This window comes from Fonsecaea pedrosoi (genome assembly GCF_000835455.1).
Source record: "Fonsecaea pedrosoi CBS 271.37 unplaced genomic scaffold supercont1.7, whole genome shotgun sequence".
Lineage (NCBI taxonomy): Eukaryota > Fungi > Ascomycota > Eurotiomycetes > Chaetothyriales > Herpotrichiellaceae > Fonsecaea > Fonsecaea pedrosoi.
Window position 1 is genome coordinate 1,308,329 of NW_013550609.1, and position 20,965 is coordinate 1,329,293.

Genomic DNA, 20,965 nt, shown 5'->3' on the forward strand with positions numbered 1-20,965 from the left:
GAGCCTTCTCTATCTTCCGCAGCAACTCCCCACGAGGCGGAAGTCCTGCTAGCTCCCCCTTCGTAGCTTGCATGGCCAGGGGTACTGCGCATGTTGTAGCGCAAGAAGCTGCAGTTTTCCACATGGCAGCGCCCTCTGGAGTAATCCTCAAACCTTGTCCAGCTGGTCCTGGGCTGGGTGCAGGAATGCGGCAGCTTTCCCCTGACAGCCGCTTCAGGCACCCAGGCACTTTTGCATTTAGCCTGCAAATATCCAATCCGTTGGTCGCATGCTCTCCACGCTCGAAGTCCGGACAAATCACGATAGCAGGAGAGAGTGGGAAGTGTACTCCTTCCGACGAGTATGCGGTGAGTACTCGTACCGAGTACATTGAGCCATGCTCTTTCTTAGTGCATTTGTCAAAGAGAGCTGTCTGCTGCCTCAACGACAGCATGTCTACCGCACAAAACCTAGGCAATTTTGTGTGTCTTGGTGACTTCAGCCACATCTGTAAAGATACTCCAGGCGAGGCCAGCAACCCTGCAAACTCAGCTACAAACTTTGTCGACGAGGAGAGTCTGATCACCACGAAGCGCGACATGGCGTTTTTCTCTCCAGGGAGGCTAATCCCGTCTGCTCCAAGCGTAACGCTGATTGCCGTGGCCTTCTCCAGAATTGCTCGTCCACGGTTGCGGAGCCTCCATGCCGTGTGCGCTCAATAGTTCCAGTCGCGTTCAACAATCTTGGTCCATTTGTATCAGGTACTCTACGGCACGCGTGAGTACAAGGATCAAGGACTATTCCCGCGCCCTGCAAGGGAGAATGTGCATTCAGTGCCTTGTCTTTGCGACATCCACCAGATGCCCACAATCGCGGTGTCTGACCTTTCGCCTGCGAGTACCCCGGTAGACGGTTTCAGCTGTCTGCTCGTGCAATCAGTCCACACCTGTCTAGCTGGCGAAGCAAAGCAGGGGAGTTACTGGCACCTCATCAGCCCTATGGCGCCTCTTGCAGATGCAGGGAGAAACAGCCCTCGGGAATTTTTGCATCGACCAGGTTTTGTGCATGTATTGTACGTACAGTACTCGTCTACCAAGTACTCCCTTACCGAGGCATCAGCGGACACTGTTCGTCTTCGAGGACCAAGCGAAACAGCTCCACCATGCCACAATTGGTATCCTTGATCCTGAGTCTATGTACAAGCATGTATGTCCTCGGCACATTGATTGTCAGGCACAGCATCGCCAGCCAGTCTCCACAGCTTCAATACTCGCAAACGATTTCAAGCAGGGCACTCGGAGCTATGATTATTAGGTGCTTACGCCCTCTGAGACCTTGCTAAGGGAGAGTATACGGAGTAGAGGGAGGTACTTGTACCCGGTACGTCTTACCTACGCTACAGCTAGTTGGTCTGCGCAGAACGAAACTCGATTCAGCTGCAACAGTACCCCGTACATGTACCTGGTACTGTACAGTGGGTGCTCCTCATGCCCGTGGACACTTGGACATCAATGCCGACACGCAGGACCGATTAATCCCCGTTGTGCCCACAATCATGCAGTCTTTTGTTTGTTACACTGCGGTCCATGTCAAGGCACAGAAAGGACATTATTTGACAGCTGTCACCCGCAAATCACGATTTCGGTATCACTCTCTGAAGACTGGGTCCGTTCCCCCCCAGTCACGTCTGGCGAACCCAGGATATCGCTGCAAAAATGCAGGCCCCCATAGCAAGTCCAAGGTACATATTCATCCCCTTTTTTTCCCTACGACGGATTTTTTTTTTTCCTCTGCTGATCCTTTCCCTGCATAATGATGTCTGGCTGTCCACATTTCCCTTTTCTCTCATACGCGGCTTAAAGGGAACTGCCCCAGCCATCGGGGACCTCGCCAGTGCCCCATAGTCCCAAGTGTAGGTTGCCTTACCAGGTGTCTCACTTCGCAGCCAACCCACAATAATAATAATAATACTGGGAATACCAGACTCGGTTGGAAGGAAATTTCTGCCCTCGCACACAAAAGATCCTCCTACTCGGAATGGCAGTGGAACATCCATCCCCTGACATACCAGCGGGGCTCATAACGCGCCCTTCCCCATCGCAGCTGGGTATTCATGCAGGCACAGTTCAATACTATTGCTTGCCCAAGGTCCCGGAGAACAGAAATTCCCACTGCGAAATATTCTTTTCTCAAGGAGATAAATCGGTTATACAGAGCCGGAAGAAAGTGCGTGCCCACTACACGCTTGCCAGGTTAAAGGGCAATGCCCCCTTTTGCTGGGTGTTTTGGAAGTGGGACGGTCAACCAAACAGCGTCCTGTTGCCAGCTTCAATCGCCTTCCACTCTCCTTCACTCATGTCCGGGGAGAAATCCCACATCATTTTTCCAAATCCCATGGCGCGCTTCCCTGCATCATTGACTTGATCCCAGGATACAGCTCCAAGAAAGCCAACCTCGCCATCACCACCGGCTCCGGGGAAGTCTGGCGGCGGACTGTATGCCAGTGCACTCATCCGTTGTCTCTTCAAGAACTCGACATTGGGCCTGGTGATTGCACATGCAGGAATATACATGACGCTACTGTCACCTTTGCCACGGTGCTCCTTGTCTACCGCGTGGATCTGGGGATTGCTGTCAGCTTCTTCATGGCATTGACCAAATGGGGGCCATTCACTATGACGCTGACTTGACCGAAAACAGACAACATCTTTCAAACAGGATAGGGGACTCACCATGTCACAATGCCAAGCAACATAATCACCCGGTTCAACTTTGGGCATGCTCACCATAGTGGTGTCAAGCTCGAGGCCAGGGTGAGAGACAGGGTCATATTCCTGACATGCAGCTGGTACGGAGTTTGGAAACGTGGCGTCCAGGTTCAGCTTGCCTGTCTGGAGATCGATAAATGGTCTCAGTATCAGGTAAGATGTGGCATGCCGAATCAAGGGACAGACTCTCAGGGTGCCTTCACCAGGTCCCGTTGAGGACATGGACAGCCAGCCCTGAAACAAGCGAAACATGCTGCAAGCACCGGCTCCATTGTACAAGTCCATCCTGGCATCGATGCGGTGGCGTGCGTCGAAAGGGTCATACTCTTCCCAGCGACCTTTGAGGATGGGCTGATATACGCGAGCATACTCGGGATCTTCCCAGCGCTCGAGACTTCCCCCATCAGTGTGCGGGCCCAGTGAGAACTTTGCGTCGCCCGGTTGCCGGATGCGAAAGCGGTCAGCGTAAGTCAGAGGGTAGGTTGTAGATATCTCTGACGATGGGTCGGAGGAGTGCCAGAAGGACGCAAGGAAAGACTGAGCTTTCAGCATGTTCGGATGAGCTCTTGCTTGAACTTGGGAAGGAGTCCAATACAACTCGTACACGGCAGGATTATCTGCCGGGAAGGCTCTGACTTTGGATCTGTTCGCGTTGATATATTCCTTGGCTTGCCGTTTGAGATCCAGCGCCTGCTCTCGAGGGAGAACATTACGAATGACCGCAGTCCCTCGATGGCGGAGCGCGTCGAGCTTCGGGCGGGGCACAGTCCCAGCAACGATATCTCGAAATTCAATGCTAGGAATAACCTGGAACGCAACAATCAGCCATTTGCATATCTCTGACGGAAGGGATGGAGCGTACATTACTGCCTTGTGATCTAATCTCGGCAATCTCCCGCTCCAGACTCTCCGACAGTCGCTGCCAGGACGCTGTTATGGCGTCTTCATTGCCCTTGATCAATTTCTTCTTCAACGCACTGAACCGTGGTGGCAGAGGATCAGGTTTCTTGCCAGATAGAGAGGGAAAGACGGAGCTGATGTCACCAGCCTCTTTGGTCAAGGTGGAAGCGGCACGTCGCAAAGCTGTGTTGAGGTGATTCTTCATGGTCTCTGCGCGCCGGGGGGAACGAGCTGAATATGCGACGGTGTCAGACTCTCCCTCACTACTCTCTATCTTCTGTTTTCTGTTCTCTGTTCAGTTCCAATGTCTGAATTTATCCTCGATCATACCGCGAGAGCCACCGGATACGCTTCCGAACCAGGCGTAGCGCGAACCGCCATGTGGTTTGGTTGTATTTTGCGGAGGCAAAAATGGCCCGATTCGAGTCAACCACGCTATACCTGAAGGTTGTAACCTCGGTCTCCTTGGTTAGAGCTTCGTGAGGGGAGGGGGGTCTTTCGACATGGGCCATCCACAACACGGGGGATCCTTCGATAAAATACAATACTGCTGCCTCGGGATCCCGAGGTAGGAGGTTGTATATGAAGCCACAAGGTGAACTCTTCTCCAGATTGAATTCGACTTTGTCATCTTAAACCCCCCCTTCTGTCCCCCACAAGGAATCTGCACAATGGCTCAGCAAGTACAAGGAAAGACAGCGATTGTCACGGGCGCTGGCTCCGGTAGATCTTTCTCTCCGATGCAACCTCAGCCCAACGAGGCAAAAAAACTGACTTAAGGCGACCACCAACAGGGATTAATCTCGAGTTTGCCCGTCTCCTTCTGGAACATGGCGCCAACGTCGTGTTTGCCGACCTTAGTCTCCGACCAGAAGCCGAGAAAGTGGTCCAGAAGTATCAATCGACTGCCAACAAAGCTGTCTTCCAGAAGACCGACGTGACCTCGTGGCCGGACCTCGATGCCATGTTTGCCGCAGCTCAGCAACAATTCGGATCAATCGATATTGTGTGCCCAGGAGCAGGAGTATTTGAGCCGGATTGGAGCAGCTTCTGGCACCCACCGGGGACGGAGAAATCCAAGGACGACCCAGCCGGAGGGAGGTACCGGCTGTTGGACATCAACATAACGCATCCCGTGCGCGTAACGCAGTTGGCCATTTCTCACTTTTTGGCCGCAAACCCGCCATCCAGTGTCGAGAATCCCAAGACGATTGTCCATATCGCGAGTATCGCAGGTGAGACCACCAGCCTCACATTCCCCCTGTATCATGTGAGCAAGCATGGCGTCCAAGCGTTGGTGCGCAGCCTGGCGGATCTGGAAAAGCTGCAGGGGATACGTGTGAGCTGCGTGATGCCGGGACTGGTCAAAACGCCGCTGTGGACCGACCACCCGGAGAAGTTGAAGGTCATTTCGCAAGACGATGTCTGGGTGACGCCAGAGGAGGTCGCCGAGGTAATGCTCGCATTGGTCAAGGACAAGGAGATTTCCACTGTCATTGGGAGCAGGAGCTCGAGGACAAATGGCGCCACTGGACAGGCGACGGACGTGATTCAGATCAAGGGAGGCAGCTGTTTGGAGGTGCTTGCAGGCGCTGTCAGGGATGTGCCTCTCTTCAATAATGTCGGGCCGTATGTGGGAGGACAGCCAGGGGCAACAGCGAGCGATGCTGTGAAGATATACAACGAGGTTGTTGACTCGTTGAAGCCAGGATGGGGGAAGGCCTGAATGCGGCTGTGCGTTAACAATACGAGCTTTGGTGGGGGGGGGGAACACGAAAGACAGTTCAACCACCAGTATCGAGTACAAGTAGACCTATACAGGTACCGAGTACAGGGTAGAACAATGAGCATCCAGATGGATTCGCATATCAGTTGGAAAGGGGGCCAAATGGAAAGTTTCGGGGCGACGATGGGGGATCAAGTCTCCCCCGATGTGTGGCTTGGGAGGCTTGGACACTTGTTTGACGCCATCCGCAGCCGCAATTGTCATATCCGTCTCTCTTCGCTAAATTAATTCCTCTCGGGCCTCAATTTGGGAACCGACATTTCCAATCCATTCGTTTTTCCCCTCTTTCTTGACTGCTAAATGTGATGATCTAGCCATCTACCGCGCCTTTATCTGCTCCGGTATCTTTTGTGTCTTTGTTCGTTGCTCTCGCGAGGGGAGCAGAGATGAACACTTCCGATCCCACGAGATAAAACCCCGAGGTCCTTTGTCCTATCTTCGGACCTGATCATGTCACTACCTGCGCCCGCTTCCTCGAGCAGGACGCAGTCTCGAGCTCGTCGGTAAGCCGTCTCGCGATCTATGCTGTTACTGTGTGCTAACTGCTCTTCAGACGCCCCGGCACCCCGACCCTTAGCAAACGCGATCTCACAGGAACTGTCGGTCAAGCATCATGGATCAGCAGCGTAGTCAATCTCCTCAACACAATCGTGGGCGCTGGAGTCCTCGCCATGCCCGGCGCCTTGTCACATATGGGGATCTTGCTGGGAACAATTGTGATACTGTGGGCTGGTGTCACTGCTGGGTTTGGCCTCTACCTGCAGACTCGCTGCGCCGCGTACCTGGATCGAGGATCCTCGAGTTTTTTCGCCCTGTCTCAAATCACATACCCCAACGCCGCGGTCATCTTTGATGCTGCCATCGCCGTCAAATGCTTTGGGGTGGGAGTCAGCTATCTCATCATCATTGGCGACCTCATGCCCGGGGTGGTGCGAGGGTTTGCTCGTGAAGAGGACCTGGGGAAATTCATGTTCGATCGTCACTTTTGGGTGACGGCTTTCATGCTGGTTGTCATTCCATTCTCCTTCCTACGTCGACTCGACTCGTTGAAATACACTTCGGTCATCGCCCTGATATCGATTGGCTACCTGGTCATCTTGGTCGTCTACCACTTTCTCGCACACGACACGTTGCCCGATGGGCACTATAAGACTCCGCTGCGGGTAATCACCTGGGCTGGTGCTGTACCGGCTCTTTCTTCTTTCCCCGTCATTGTGTTCGCCTATACCTGTCATCAAAACATGTTCAGCATCCTCAATGAGATCAACGACAATTCTCATTTCCGCACCAGCGCTGTGGTATTTGCGTCCAACGGCACGGCGGCCGCCATCTATGTTTTAGTTGCGATTACCGGTTACTTGTCATTTGGGAACGAAATCGGAGGGAATATTGTGGCACAGTACGCGCCCTCGGTGTCGACAACGATCGGTCAAGCCATGATTGTGGTTCTTGTCATGTTTTCCTATCCTCTGCAAGTTCACCCTTGCCGTGCCAGTGTCGACGCCGTTCTCAAATGGCGTCCATCCGACAAACTCAAGGCGAGACTCCGTTCCACCCCTGCGACGCCCAGCTCGCTTGATTCCAGCCCTGCGCGTGACGTGCCTCTGTTGCAACCTGGCAGGAGACGAAACGCGGAGATGGGAGAGGCTCGATTCGCCGCTATCACCACTGCGATCATCATCCTCAGCTACATCGTTGCCATGACGGTTTCCAGCCTCGAGACTGTCCTGGCGTACGTCGGATCCACAGGAAGCACGTCCATTTCCTTCATCTTGCCAGGCTTGTTCTACTATAAGATATCGTCGCCTGATTCACCTCTGCATCAAAAACTCGTGAAGGAAGAAGACGATTACGACTGGCCAGGGGACGAGGGTGAAAGCGTCAAATCTGACGACGACGCCGTCAATGATGAACACCCGAGCCACGAAGGGCAGAACTTGCTGAGTAATTCGGGGTTTCTGAGCCTAAGTGGCGTGAGCTTGCTGAAACGGACGAGAAATTTCCGCCGGAAACTGCTTCGCAAGCTGAGCCTCGCATTGGCCATCTACGGTGTATGTGTCATGGTGGTTTGTTTGATCACAAACACCTTTTTTATTGTCGGGCACTAAGGGGTGTTGAAGAGGAGGCGACAAGTGCGTGTGCCAATGCTCTAGACATCAGCCACAAGGAGGTGTCACACCACATGGGTTGGGCTATTAGATTCGGCCGCCGGATATAGTGTTGGACGTGACCTGATTGTTGGATTTCGAAGAGGGATAGAAGACGCCAGCCGATGACTACGACTACAGCTGATTAGGTCGGCATTCCGAGTGGCGAGGACCTCAAGTCAAGGTACCAGAGAAGCGATAATACGGTGCACCCCGACAAGATCTCCTGGGAGGGAACGTCCCGCTGGGCAGATCGGCAAGTATCGGTATACGTCGGTATATTCCTCATGCGACTTGGACAGCAAAGTCTCATGGAAGAGTTGGAAGTGAGCCCAGGAGAGTTCCAGAACCATACCCAGCAAGACTTACGGTACATATACGCGCTCCAGACCCCTACAACAACCAAAGACATCTGTTGACGAAGGACTCGACTTGTCGATCATGGCGTTAAGAATTTTGGTTTTGGTGTTGGGACATGGAATGGGACTGTGGCAGAGAGCAAAAGTGTCTTTTTGCGATTTGGACGAGTAAAGAAATCATCGTTACTATACCTTTTTAGAGAGGGAGAGGGAGAGAGCGACGGCGTTCCAGGCACGACAGGGCTTTGGATTTAATGTTTATATATATTTCGTATATATTTCCGCCACCATCTCTTTTGAACGATACTATATATATATATACCTCGATTGAGGTATTATGCCGAGATCGGGTCTCGCTGGGTGCCGCCCTGGCGATGTAGGAGATACCCCCTGGATACGGGGTATTGAACGTAGGATCCCTTGACACTCGACTCTTGTGAGAGGGTCTCGCTTTGTTATCTCTACCGGGAAAAAAAAAAGGCCCAAAAAGCCCGGGAGACTGAGAGGACGGATGGAAAACTCGCGGTAGGGCCCGGTGGTAAAGGCAGTAATGGTGCGAAGAGTGGATCAGCACCGCGAGGAGGAGCGACATCAGCAGCAGCGGCAGCGACAGGAGCAGCAGAAGCGGAAAAGAAGAAGAGAAACAGACGGAATAAGAACAGGAACGGGAATAGAAACAGGAACAAGAACAAGAGCAACAGCAACAAAGACGTGACGACCACGACCTAGCAGGATAGTCACTGACGAAGATATACCGAAGAATTTGATACAACTAGCATGTATAGGTTCGCAGATGTACAGGGACAAACAGACATGTGTGGCTCTCAATGTTGTCTTGTTCCCTGTCGCTCGCTGTCTCCATCGCATAACATCGCCATACTTTGGCTACAAATGCAATCATTATTATTTTACTCTTCAAACTGCCTGTGGAATCAATCTATTTGATGCATATGAATCCATGGCCTGTTGGCCATCCGCAATATCAGCCCAAGTCGAAGAAAAGACGTTTGGATCCAGCGCTTGTCCGTACACCCCTTAGACATGATCGACTGAAAGGGACGAGTCCCAGCACCCAATAATAATGCAGCGACCTTTTCCCCAATTGTTGCGAACAGTGTTCGCGTGTAAAATGTTCCCCGAGGAATTGCACAACCAGAACTACGATCGATCCGCAGAACGAATCCCGACCTGGACTTGCCCCATCCAGCACATCTGACCCAGACGTTTTATCGACCCTTGCACCTCCGAGGAACTCAGTTATTGTTCTGAGTCGCATTCAAGATCCTCAGGATAGAGAGGAACAAGTTGAGAACGTCGAGGTACAGGCTGATCGAAGCCGCAATCTCCTCCTCCACGTGATAGTGTCTCATGACGAGCTGGGTGTCCACGAGGATATAGCCACTGAAGATCAAGGATGCAATCGCGCCATAGACCAGCTCCACCGTCGATCCGTGCGGGAAAAAGGCGGCCATGAATCCGAAAATGATCAATATCCACAGACCACCAAAGAGGTAGGGCATCCAGCTGGTGAAGTCGTACTTGCTCTGGCACGCAAAGAGCGTCAAGAAGACAAAGATGGCCAACGTGATGACAAGAGCTTCGATGACGATGCGGCTTTCGAAGAAGGACGTGACGACGCTGATGCTGTAGGCCTCCAACGCAGTAAAGCCAGCCAGAAAGACCATGTTTGTTGGATATGACTTGCGCTTCCAGAATGTAAGGAGCATGAATCCGATGGCCCCGAACAACGACACCCACATCATCCACGAGTTGGACTGGATCCAGTTTCTGTAACCCTTGGAAAAGAACGAAAGCGTAGACAGAGCCGCGGTCAGGAGGAGCTGGACGGTCAGGATGGTATAGACTTTGCGAATAAAGGACATTCGGATGTCAAGGGTCGCTTCGATGACGACGCCGCCAAACTGTGCATCGTCGTTAGTGCGCGGTCGACAACACTGCTAGAGAATTGGAGCTTACCTTGAAGTCGTCCGGAACATTGTCGTCTTCTGTTCTGGGAGCGCCAAAGATGCCGTGGTCAGCGCTGGGTCCTGTAGCCTGATAGTTTGGAGGGGCTTGAGTGTAGTTTTGCTCCTCGAACGAGTCGCGCTGAGGAGCGGGCTGATATCTGGTGGAGGAAGCCATCTTGCGTTGTCGACGAAAGTTGCTGAGAGATGAGCGCAGGGCAGAAAAGTGTGTGCAGGAGAGGAAAGAAAACTGGGGAGGGATGGTATACAAGTACAAGTAAGTGAAGAGGAGTGGCGTGTTTGAGTTGTGACGCCTTCGTTGCTCCTTCCTCCTGCGCCTGTGTCTGCGCCTACGGCCCCGGCGAATGTTCCAGTCACAAGAGCCAATGATGCCTGGCAGGACTGAAGCTACGGGCACGTGGGGAAGGAAGTTCCACCCTTGTGCGGGCACTTCCTCAATAGGCACCGCCAGTGCCGAAAAGGAGCTTGTTACTCGTTAACCCGCCGCTTTACTCGGACGTCATGTGACCTAGATCAACTTTGGCTCAGCCTGCGCAGGCGGGTCACTCACCCTCCTCGTCCCTCTGACAGCATTGGCTACATACGCTATACTTGGTAGGGAATTACCTCTCTTTGAAGTTATGGAACAACCACTTTCAACTCGATTCAGCTCATGACCGTCGCTACCAGTCTCCCAAGAACTGTTTTTTCATGGTCAACCGAGGATGATTTCTTTCCAGATCGGTCCGTCCCCAAGCCCCTCGTTCAAGTCCGTCTTTCCCACAGACCCAATGGCCACTCTTTCAGCATACATGCTAGGCTTGCCATTTGAAGTGATGGATCCCAATGCCGTTTTGTTACCGTCCTTGTCCGTCCATTCAATCAACATGGCCATGTATCTCCAACCCTCCTCGTCGTCGATCATGCCGTTCTCCGCCCGCTTGTCTCTCCCCTCGCAAACGAGGATGAATTCTCTCTCCTGAGGACCGGAATACCAGGGAGGTTGCACCTCGATCAGACCGAGTTCGTGTCCGCTGCGGCCAAAGATCCCGAGCCGTTTGCGTTGATGCGATGGTCCTCTGGCATTGTCGGGAGACGTCGGCTCGTCGATCTTCAGGATGAGTGATACCGTCCAGAACTGAAGGAATCCCGAACCGCCGCGACTGCTGAGAATGTCTTGGACGTGGTGTGGAGGGTTGATTTCCGCCAACACCAGCTTCGTGGGCTCGGTCCGCGAGCAGTCGATGCCGTCAAAACGAGGCTGAAACCGGGAGCCGTAAAAGTTTCGACTGGCTCGGAAGCTAGAACTCACAGCATCGTTCACTTCGTTGTGTCTCACAAGTCGCATGTAGTTTGTCGACTCGTGGTTCTCTCGCTCGTACCAAATGATCCACGTCCGCTTCCGGATCGCTCTTCTGATGCACTTAATGCTCCGGTTGTACCAGTCCCACATCCTCGGCCACGAACAGCCCTCCCAACCAGACCAGGACCAGCTCGGGCCAACAGGCAAACCAGTTTTGGGCCAAAGGCGGCGTTGCTGCTCCGAAAGTGGGCCCCAGAGCAAAAACCAGTCAAAGTAGACGGTCGGGGTTCCGTGACAGAGGTCGGTGTCGAGCCGGCATCTCAGTTCTTGGGCCACCCCAGCAAAAGCATTGTACACGTCGTCTGGGTAGGACAGCAGGCGCTCCGAATAGAATTGGATGAGGGCTTCGTATTTGCCAATATCGTCGCCTTCGTACGCGCCGCCGTGATTACCTCCTTCTCCCCTGAGTTCGTCTGGACGTTCAAATACATGCTCCTCCCATGCGTCGTTGCCCGGGCAGCGGAAGGCGATTGTATCGTCAATGAATATGAGAGAACGGAGGGCGAAATGAGTCTCTTGGTATCTGTAGACAAGCCAATTAGTTTTTTTTTATTGTCAAAACTCTTCCGGGTAGAATGCAAGTGGCAACTTACGTCCAGCCGCGCGCGTTGTACGGCGTCACTTGCATACTATCGGCATACCTAGACCTGAATGCCAGTCGAAACCCTGGGGCGATTTGTTCGACCGGTGGTCCCCAGTCTCGAGAGTTGGGACGAACGCCCGCGATGCCGGAATACGCATCTGGGCTACCCGCAGCGACTATCACCAGGTCTGCCGCACCGTAGATCAAGTCCATCGTCTTGATCGTCGGGATTTTGATCTCGGCATCATTCTGGACAATGCAGAGGTTGTCGACCCACAAGTATTTCATACCAATCTTCCTCACAGCCTCGATGGCGTCCTTGATGGTCGGCGGGATCTGGTCCAGATACTGGGGATCTTTCAGTGCCCCGGGCACTTCCAGTGCGTGGACGTTGGTGTCGAGGGTTGCAAAGAACTTTTTGGAGCCCCAGACGTAGCTCAACGCGACATAACGGGATCCAACCGGCAGGAGGACCAGACAGTCGTTTTCGACATCAATGCATCGGAACTGGGGCACCTCTTTGGCTGGATGGGATCGGCGCAACTCTTTGAGAATCGGATTCGACCGGCAGGCCTGGCCGTGGCGCGTCCGACATACATCTAGCCATCCTCGCACACGGGCGAAATCGATCATGTCCCTACGGACAGGGCGGATGAAGTAGGTGACGGACTCGGTCGGTGAGTCGTTGGCCAAGAGGGTGATTTCAGGGAACAGGTTGGGATGGGGTACAAAGCCTCCATTCTGCGTGCGTGCGTATGGCCTCAGCATACGAACTTCAGCTCGACGATTCCACGGACCCAAGGACGGGCCGTCGGTGCTCCAGCTCAAGTCCACCACGACCGGGTCGTCGTTGTGATGCGTTGGGACTTTGTCTCCACCTAGAGCTGCGAGGACCAGACGGCACAGCGGGCAGTTTGTCTTGTTCCTCATATCTTCCACCTTACCGAGGTGCATGGATAACTGGTCGGGCTTCCTTGTTTGGCCATGTTCCTCGTCGCCCGGGAGAACAACAAATCGTCTCGGGGTCAGCTTGAGTTCTTTGCAGATGCCACAAAGCTCGTCGCCAGGACGAGACATATCGTCGGGGACGGGGAGGAGGGAATCTTTTCCAGAACGGATTGGGAGTAATTCGTCATCCAAGATGTCTTCCCAGCTGTCCGAGTCGGATGCCATGGTTGATTTCGTCTTTGTCAAACCGACTGGTGTTAGGAAGCAGGAGGCTCGTGGGTTTCGGGTTTCTCTCTCCCAGGACTGAAGCCTTTCTGAAGGTGTTCTTTTTTCGGGGCGGCGCAGGTGATCGTCGGACCTTTCAAAGCTGCCAGCAACCCTCCCGAGTGATACCAGCAGCTCCTCTGGGTGATATAGTCGGGGGGAGGGGAAATCCAAATCCACAAAAGATAGATGTGCTGGTCAAGCACCAGCACAAGCACAAGTCGCAACCAGCCCTTCTGCCTCTTGCGCCACGTGGCAGACGACAAGTCGTGCCTCCATAAGCCATGTTCCCGCAACCCGAGATATGTACCAGCTGGGCTGCTGCTGCAAAGCGAACCGTTTTCTTGGGTGCGAAAAGCTGCAGAACCCGACGGTGGGATTGGCCTCCAATTTACGAGTAGTGGCGGTGGCTTGCTGCAGTCGTCCCAGCACAGATCGATCAGACCGAGAGCTGAAAGCAGGGGGGCGGGCCACTTGGTAAGGCATGGGTGTCATGTTTCCGGTCTCTATTTGGAGCTGTACATACGAGTCCCCGAGTAGAGGTTCTCGTCTCTGGACGTTTAGTGATCCGCAGCAACATTGTCGCCTAGACGGTATATGGTAGACGGTATACATGGCCGACAGAACGCCTCCTTCAACTCAAGGCTATGACCGGGTTGAATTCTACAGCTGCGAAACGAGTGTCGCGAGGATCGAGGTAAGAAGAAATCTTGGTCCATGTCATTGGATCGCGGCTTAATAGCTGAAAACAAAAAATACAGAGAACCGGCTGGGACATGTCACGGTCCATCAACTGGACACCTAAGGACCTGAATGGCGCCACCAATTTCATCACACAGCCGTCTCAGGCAAGTAGCAGGCATACTGAAAAAAAAACATGAGGAAGTGATTGCTAACGGTATTTTGAAGAGGGACAGAAGGGATCTGCTTACCAGTAATCGGTTCAGAATCCTGTGAGTCCATGATGGCCATCTTGTCCCGTCGTGTTGTTGTTTTGGGACTGAAAAATCCATCGTGTAAAGAATCGTCAAATGTCCTCAGCCTTCAGATGGGCCATCCTTGATCGAATCGTCCTCATCGTCCGACTCCTCGTCTCCGGCCAAGTCAGCGCTGACCAAATCAAAGCCATCCGACGATCACGAACTGGAAGACGATCCTCTGTACAACCAAGACCAAATCCTTCAAGTGGCGCGCAACAACGGCTGGATCGACGAGCACTTCGACTCGTACATCAAGAACAACACGGCCAGTTCGGCGGTTTTCGATAGTCCCGAGAGCATCAGGCTGATTGCACAGTCCCCGAAGGACGATGGCTTTCCGTTCTTCTCGCTGGCCTTCACACAGCGCTTTTCCGAAACTCGCCAGTACGATTCTGACTGGGAATGCCTCGTCTTCTTTCGACCCGCCGGCCTCTGGGACAATCAGGTTGGACCCTTGCTCACCCGCAACCCTTTCCCACACGACTACCCGGAACCTCTCCAGCCTGATTTCATGGTGCTGCCGGTGACGCTACTGCGGTGGCAGGTGGACGACATCATCAACGAGCTGAACAAGACCAAGAAATCCCTCATGAACCACGACCGGGGTTTTGGTTCGAAACCGGTCCCGGAGCTCAAGAACATCAAGAAAGTCCTGTTTGAACTGCGACAGAAGAACTTCTTCCTGCGTCACCGACGGGACTTTGCGAGAGAGTTTGCAGAAACTCTGCTAGAGACCTTTCGGGCCATCGAGAGGCGGCATTCGAGCCCGGACGAGACGCCCGTGTATTCCCCATCAATGATTGCACGTGTGGCAAGCCAACAGGCCATGTTGAAGAGTGTGGAACGCGATTTGGAGACGACAGCTTCCAGGATTGAGTCTCAACTGGATTTTGTAAGCCTCAAAGACGCCAGCATTGTTTCGCATTTACGTACTTACTTCAAACGACAGGCCGACGGACAAATGAGAGAAGCTGTACGTCAATCAAACCCCCTGGTGAAAAACACAGAGTGATACTGACCATTTTCCCGGTAGTTTGCGCGACGAGACAGCACCTCGATGAAGGTTATAGCTGTTGTGACAGTGATTTTCCTTCCTGCCACCTTCATAGCCGTACGTCTCACTCCGATACTCCAAGGAAAATGAGGTGCTAATAAATCTAATCCAAGACCATCTTTAGCATGGGCATTTTCGACTGGCATGCTGGACAGCCGGACGATGATACCACAATTGTATCAAGTTGGCTTTGGCTGTACTTTGTCTTATCAATTGTCTTGACGGCAATCATCGTCGTCGTTTGGAAATTGGCGTCGAAACGCATCGAGAGGAAATTGGCAAAGGAATCCGAGGAAAAATGGGAAGGAAAATGGCCATGAATCCGGGATTTGAGAAGCTCTCTACTGTGTCTTCGTATTCCTGGGTCCGAACTCGTATATCTTGTACTCCCTCGGTAGAATACCAGGGTAGCTCGCAACCATAACACAGTCAATCTCACGCACGTGCGGCTCCAAGTCACTCCAAGGTTTGAGGAAGGGATTCTTCCGTTCTTCAACGTCGCGCTCTTTTCCCAATCCCCATCGATTCTGTAATCGCTCGGCATTCCATCGGTCATGTTCAATCTCTCCCAGCCGATCGATTTGCGCCTGCGAGAAGTTTAAAATGGCTTTGCGACCTTCTTGCTTTTCCGAAAGGAAACATTTGATCTCGCGAAGTTTCCACGGGATCGAGTCGGCATGTGCTCGAGATGATTCTCTCAGTTCCTCGCGGAGCTCGCCCCAGGACTCAGCGACTTTCCCTGGTGTCCTCGCCATGTGGTCGCGATAGACATTGTGGAGCTTTTCGGCAAGCTCTTCACGAAGTTGTTCTGGTAGAGGCATGCCATTGAGATAGTTCCTGAACATCTTGTAGTCCACATGCAAGTCTAACTGGACCGGAGGCGGAAGCGAGGATCTTGCAAAGTTGTACCGACCGTTGAGCATGCTCATGTCGATGATGGACTTGAGGGATCGAATGCCTTGACGATACATTGGTACGAGCAACAGCGCGTTGAGAACGCTGTCGTCAATGTGGATTTCATTTTGTGAGACAAGATTTGGTTCTCTCCGTTCAAGTAGAGTGCGAAGGATGGCTGCTCGGCGGACTGAGTATAGCCGATCGATTCCATTTCCACGCTGAGCTTTATTGGGACCTAATAGGTTTCCGAAGCCGTGTAGACAGGCAAGGAATTCTTGTGCTTGGTTTGTGGCGACTCTATCCCACCCTGTGTTGGGCCCGGTATTCGGACCTCCGTTCGAACCCCCTCCTGCTCGCCTTCGGAACTCCTCGTAAGTCCTGGTAGACGTGGCGCCAAAGAAGAATACGGCAGCGCCAACAGGCCTGCTGACTCCGTTGTCAGAAAAGAATCCACTGAACATAACAGGGAGTAGATGAGGTAGCCAGCCAAGGGGAGAACCAGCGAAGCTATGGTCAAATCCGCTGAGGTAAACCAATGGCATGAAGCCGCTGAGGGACAAATCACGGACGGAGTGGAATGCGGTCAGTAAATCGCTGGCACTGTTGAACTGGGAGAGGTCAATCTGAAGAGTGCGCACTTTGTGCCCTTTGGATGCCGCCTCAGCAACCTGTAAAGCAGCAAAGGCCTTGCCTGATCCCCTCGGTCCAAACAAGGCAATACAGAGAGGTCTAGGCATTGGGGACCGCAAGTACTCTCTTAGAAAGTTGGATATCGTCCGGAAGGATTCGATCTCATGGCGGTCGAACAAGAAGAGCTGATTGAATTGAGCCAGCGGAACCTGGCTTCCTGGAGAGAAAGGACCTTCCCTGAGGATCTTGCGAGCGACTTCGGCAGGATCACCGATGGTGTCGTCAAGGAGAGACCAATCTTGACTGGTACCACTAACAATGTCGGTTGATGGAATCGTGCAGCTGGCCAATTCATTCTTCTCCTTCTCTTCAATAGCCCGCATGACAAGTTGAGCCCTGTACACTATTGCCAATGAAGGGGCATCTTTGTTTGGCTCGGCCAACCCAGCTGCGGCAAGTCGTCTTGCAGCGTGTAGCCCAAATTCGATCCCTTCTGCTATAATCTGATCTTGCGATTGAACCAAGCCTTTGGTGAAACCAGCGACAAATGCGTCTGCGATACCAGGAATGTGTTCTAGGTTCTTTCGAAGGAACTCGCCTTCCACGGAGAGAGGATCGAAGAAGAGTTGCGGGCTTGACACTGCCGCACCTCGGTGGTATATGGCACCAGCGCAGCCGAACAGGACGACAAGATGTGCGCAAGTGGCCAAGGAGACAAGTTTCCCTACCGATCCGAGCCGCTCAACAAAGTCTTCGCATGTCTTTTCCCAGGACAATCCGTAGGACAGCTCTATGCCCTCGGCTCGTAAGTCCTCGGCCTCTACCACAACGATGAGACGTTCCGGATCTGGGCCGTCTGGATGGCTGAGAGGGCCGCGCTTTACATGCTCCCAAACACGGCCCCTGCAAAGATAGCGAGCCATATGGTAAATAACAAAAATGGGTCGACATTGTTTGAAAAGAGAAATTGCACGCTCAGCACTTTCGTCCGGGATTGACTTCTCGGTTTTTGTCTCTTGGAGAAGGAGGAACGACCGGTTGGACGGGTCAAATGCCGAGGGAGACGGGGATGGGAAATGCCATTGTCTTTCCATGTCAACCTGCTGGATACGTCGTAGTTTGAAGGATCGAGCATTGTTTAGCGGTCTAGGAAGAGCATCCAACTCCATGATGGAATGAACAGTGTCCTGCTTCAGGCTTCCTGGATCAGGCTTGTGGATGTGGACGCGAGGTTGGACATTTTTGAATCCTTCATCGAGATATTCGGCCAAAAGCTCGGAGCCGACACGAAACCAATGCGCCTTTGGCCTTGAAATATAGGAATCCGAGTTTGATGTGGCGTCGGACGGGTAGAGGAACAGTCGCTGAGGCGCGTCCCCAGCGATGATGATGTGCCTTTCTGAGTCCTGACTCTGCGCCATCTTGGCTGGAGCCTCAGGGTTGCCCTGGAACCTTGGTCAGAAGAAAGAGAGAATAGGATCGAATCCAAGAGCTCCAGCCCGGGGGATGACCTGTCAAGCCTGCATCGCTTCTCACCACGTGACCGTCACTCCCGAGTGTGTCGGTGGTAAATGTGTCTCTTCATTGGATTGGCTCAATGGCTGGCTCAATGGAAGGATGCCACGAGGCAGAAGCGCCGGAAAATCATCCTCAGGCCGAATGGTGGGTTGCTCTGGTCTCGAAATGAAACGGGAATGCATCTTGCAGAGGCCAAGATTCGCCGCTGAGTATAGTGGTATTCGACACGTCAGCACGAAGTATTCCTCGTGTTAGTTGAAAAAAAAAAAAAAAAAAAAAAAAAGAAACAAGGAAATCGAAAAGAGAGCGTTCAAGATTCAAAGAAAAAGAATCAATGTCTAAATAGCAAAAACAATAACTGGTTTGAGCTGCGTGAACCGCGACTCGAACGCGGGCCTCGAGCATGGGAAGCTCGAATTCTACCCTTAAACTATTCACGCGAACATGGGTGATATCACAGGTAAATTTCAGGAGTTTAATATATGTCACTGTTTTTTTAGTGGGTCTAGCTGGGGCTGCACTTGGCGCTAATTGGTGCGTGCCCTGCCTAATTCTCGGCACTTACGGGCCGATGGGTGCCATCCAGGTATATTCACAATTCAATCAGCCCACAGACACAAAGTCTGCTGTCTGCTACTTTGGCCACGGTCATACCGGCTACGTGAGAGTTACTACAACAAAACCTGACAAAGACATGCTTTTCCTGTTTTCCTATGTCTATCTCGTTTGAATCTTGGTTCAAGTTCTCGTAAAGCGTCCCCCAACTGAAACCACCCTTTGCAATCAACACTCGCGCCAGGTTAAAGAACAAAAATACCTCTGCCCTATTCGAGCGTCTTCTCCGTCAAGAAGATCCCATACTTCTCCTTCAACTCCGTCAGAATGGGACCCGCCAACTCCCACTTCAGCGGCGCGAGGATGCCCCTTTCCTTGATTCTTCCATCCAACACCATCAAACAGGCCAGTCCGCACGGGACACCAACCAATTTCGCCATAGAGCTGTATCCATTCGGATCACCATAATCACAAAGAGTGCTCGTCCTGGTCTCTCGGGATCCGTCTTTGTGCTCGATCTCGAATTTATGCTGCAGCATGACCATGTCTCTCTCGCCCTTTTCGTACTGCATCTTCTCTTCGAGTGTGGCACAGAGTGTATCAAGTGGGTTGCCTCGCGGTGTGATGGGTGTCTCTGAAAACAGGCCAAGCCATTTGATTCCTGAGATGATACGTTGTTTCTCGGGTGTATCCTTGAAAGTCGTCTTAGAGCTGATTGCCCACGAAAGATCCGACTCCTTGCTGCTGGTCGCGCCAATGATTTTCTGCGTCGCCTCCGCCCAGGTTATTGGCTTCTTGTCAGCAGACGGCTTAAGGAAAGGCTGCTCTTCTTCCGACAGAAAGCCGATATCGACCAACACCTTGACGAATTCCGGGAAGCCTTGGTACCGCAGCGTACCACGGATTACAGTCTGGGCTTCTGGGATGCTGTATTTTTCTCGGTAGGGGGTCGAGTCTCTGTTGGGATATGCCACGAACGCGAAGCCCGGGTAGATGAAGTAAGGCTTTGCACTGCTCATGAGCTCCGGTCCAGCGATTTCTTTGACGGCGCCATCTTCGTAGAACTTGGCCGAGTTACGGAGGGCTAGCAAGACCCCTCGACTTGACCAGGAGAATTTGTAACCCAGAGGGTTGTCGCTGGCCTCTGGAGCCGGCAGTCCACCGCAGTATGAGAGGAAAGACTTGATCTTGCCACCGGCCTTGTGAACCTCTTCAATGGTCTTCACGGCATAGAGATGGTCGATGCCCGGATCCAGACCAATCTCGTTCATGACCGTAATGCCCGCTTCCTTGACCCGATCCTCCAACTCCAACATGGCGGGAGAAACGTAGCTGGTGGTGACGACATTCTTCTTCTTCCGGATGGCGGATTTGATGATTGTCGCGTGGAAGGTGTAAGGGATGAGACTGATGGCAAGGTCGGTTTTGGCCATCTCGGCATCGAGTGCCTCTTCACTGGTGACATCGAGGGATATTGGCCGCGTGTTCTTGATACCTTCGCATAGTTTCTTTGCACTTTCGAGCGTGCGGCATGCTACAACGATATTAGTCAAGACGCCTCTGATTAGTTCTAGAGACTCAAAAGTCACTGACCGACAGTAACCTCAACACCAGCATTTGCGAGGATCTCGACGGTGGGCTTTGTGACGAATCCTGCGCCGAGAAGAAGGGCTTTTTGAGAAGAATAGCCCAATTTGGACTGGATAGTGGTGATGAGCGATGCCATACTGAAATAGCAAAAGGTGTCGACTTCTCGCCTGATTGTGTGTGTGTGAAGTGGTCTTGCTGAAGGAGGAAATGAGTCAACCGACAGTCCCCAGAGATTTCTTTCAATTCGACCCAGAAAATTGCAACAACCCGCGCCCGCCGATTGCGGAGTTGAGCGAGAACCCCCCCAGAAGCCCCTCCATTATCGCCACGTGAAGATAGACTAAATAGATATTACACCTCGGGTACCTTGTGCCTATGCCGTATCAGATCGCCCTATCTCCCATTCTGCTTGGAGATCTAGCAAAAACTGGTGAGATTCTCCGTCGCTTGGGCCAAGAGCAAGGGATTGAGGCAGCATCCCTGACATCTAACATCATATCACAGACTACTGCCTGACAAACTGGTGAGATCTACCTGTGCTTTGCATAGGTATAGACATAGTAGGCAAAATGTTCGTCTACACATACGACTGACGAACGCAGGTTGCAAAGGATGTTGTCCCACGATTAATGAATGGTAAAACTCCGACTTCATTGCTGCCCACATGGCCTCGCTTCTCC

General features: G+C 52.6%; 8 protein-coding genes and 1 non-coding gene across 9 annotated transcripts; 3 read left to right on the forward strand and 6 right to left on the reverse strand.

The window, feature by feature from the left end:
- Positions 1 to 2,279: 2,279 nt before the first annotated feature.
- Positions 2,280 to 3,852, reverse strand: Z517_10529 (uncharacterized protein; the record flags this gene model as incomplete). The annotated part of the gene is made up of 3 exons (XM_013424140.1): positions 2,280 to 2,600; positions 2,712 to 3,554; positions 3,610 to 3,852. The coding sequence occupies 3 exons, from the start codon at positions 3,850 to 3,852 to the stop codon at positions 2,280 to 2,282; spliced, it is 1,407 nt and encodes a 468-aa protein (XP_013279594.1).
- A 466-nt stretch (positions 3,853 to 4,318) lies between these two features.
- Positions 4,319 to 5,373, forward strand: Z517_10530 (uncharacterized protein; the record flags this gene model as incomplete). Its single annotated transcript, XM_013424141.1, has 2 exons — positions 4,319 to 4,370; positions 4,442 to 5,373. The coding sequence occupies 2 exons, from the start codon at positions 4,319 to 4,321 to the stop codon at positions 5,371 to 5,373; spliced, it is 984 nt and encodes a 327-aa protein (XP_013279595.1).
- A 510-nt stretch (positions 5,374 to 5,883) lies between these two features.
- Positions 5,884 to 7,541, forward strand: Z517_10531 (uncharacterized protein; the record flags this gene model as incomplete). Its single annotated transcript, XM_013424142.1, has 2 exons — positions 5,884 to 5,936; positions 5,987 to 7,541. The coding sequence occupies 2 exons, from the start codon at positions 5,884 to 5,886 to the stop codon at positions 7,539 to 7,541; spliced, it is 1,608 nt and encodes a 535-aa protein (XP_013279596.1).
- A 1,651-nt stretch (positions 7,542 to 9,192) lies between these two features.
- On the reverse strand, positions 9,193 to 10,081 carry Z517_10532 (uncharacterized protein; the record flags this gene model as incomplete). The annotated part of the gene is made up of 2 exons (XM_013424143.1): positions 9,193 to 9,861; positions 9,917 to 10,081. The coding sequence occupies 2 exons, from the start codon at positions 10,079 to 10,081 to the stop codon at positions 9,193 to 9,195; spliced, it is 834 nt and encodes a 277-aa protein (XP_013279597.1).
- A 537-nt stretch (positions 10,082 to 10,618) lies between these two features.
- Positions 10,619 to 13,022, reverse strand: Z517_10533 (uncharacterized protein; the record flags this gene model as incomplete). Its single annotated transcript, XM_013424144.1, has 2 exons — positions 10,619 to 11,789; positions 11,860 to 13,022. 2 exons carry the CDS (start codon positions 13,020 to 13,022, stop codon positions 10,619 to 10,621), a joined length of 2,334 nt encoding a protein of 777 aa, XP_013279598.1.
- A 652-nt stretch (positions 13,023 to 13,674) lies between these two features.
- Z517_10534 (uncharacterized protein) lies at positions 13,675 to 15,415 on the forward strand (the record flags this gene model as incomplete). Its single annotated transcript, XM_013424145.1, has 5 exons — positions 13,675 to 13,758; positions 13,971 to 14,014; positions 14,084 to 15,014; positions 15,075 to 15,152; positions 15,209 to 15,415. The coding sequence occupies 5 exons, from the start codon at positions 13,675 to 13,677 to the stop codon at positions 15,413 to 15,415; spliced, it is 1,344 nt and encodes a 447-aa protein (XP_013279599.1).
- A 21-nt stretch (positions 15,416 to 15,436) lies between these two features.
- Positions 15,437 to 18,043, reverse strand: Z517_10535 (uncharacterized protein; the record flags this gene model as incomplete). Its single annotated transcript, XM_013424146.1, has 1 exon — positions 15,437 to 18,043. The coding sequence occupies one exon, from the start codon at positions 18,041 to 18,043 to the stop codon at positions 15,437 to 15,439; it is 2,607 nt and encodes an 868-aa protein (XP_013279600.1).
- Positions 18,044 to 18,509: 466 nt separating this feature from the next.
- On the reverse strand, positions 18,510 to 18,580 carry Z517_10536. Its single transcript has one exon. It is a non-coding gene; the product is annotated as a tRNA-Gly (tRNA).
- Positions 18,581 to 18,964: 384 nt separating this feature from the next.
- Positions 18,965 to 20,421, reverse strand: Z517_10537 (saccharopine dehydrogenase [NADP(+), L-glutamate-forming]; the record flags this gene model as incomplete). The annotated part of the gene is made up of 2 exons (XM_013424147.1): positions 18,965 to 20,229; positions 20,289 to 20,421. The coding sequence occupies 2 exons, from the start codon at positions 20,419 to 20,421 to the stop codon at positions 18,965 to 18,967; spliced, it is 1,398 nt and encodes a 465-aa protein (XP_013279601.1).
- Positions 20,422 to 20,965: the final 544 nt, after the last annotated feature.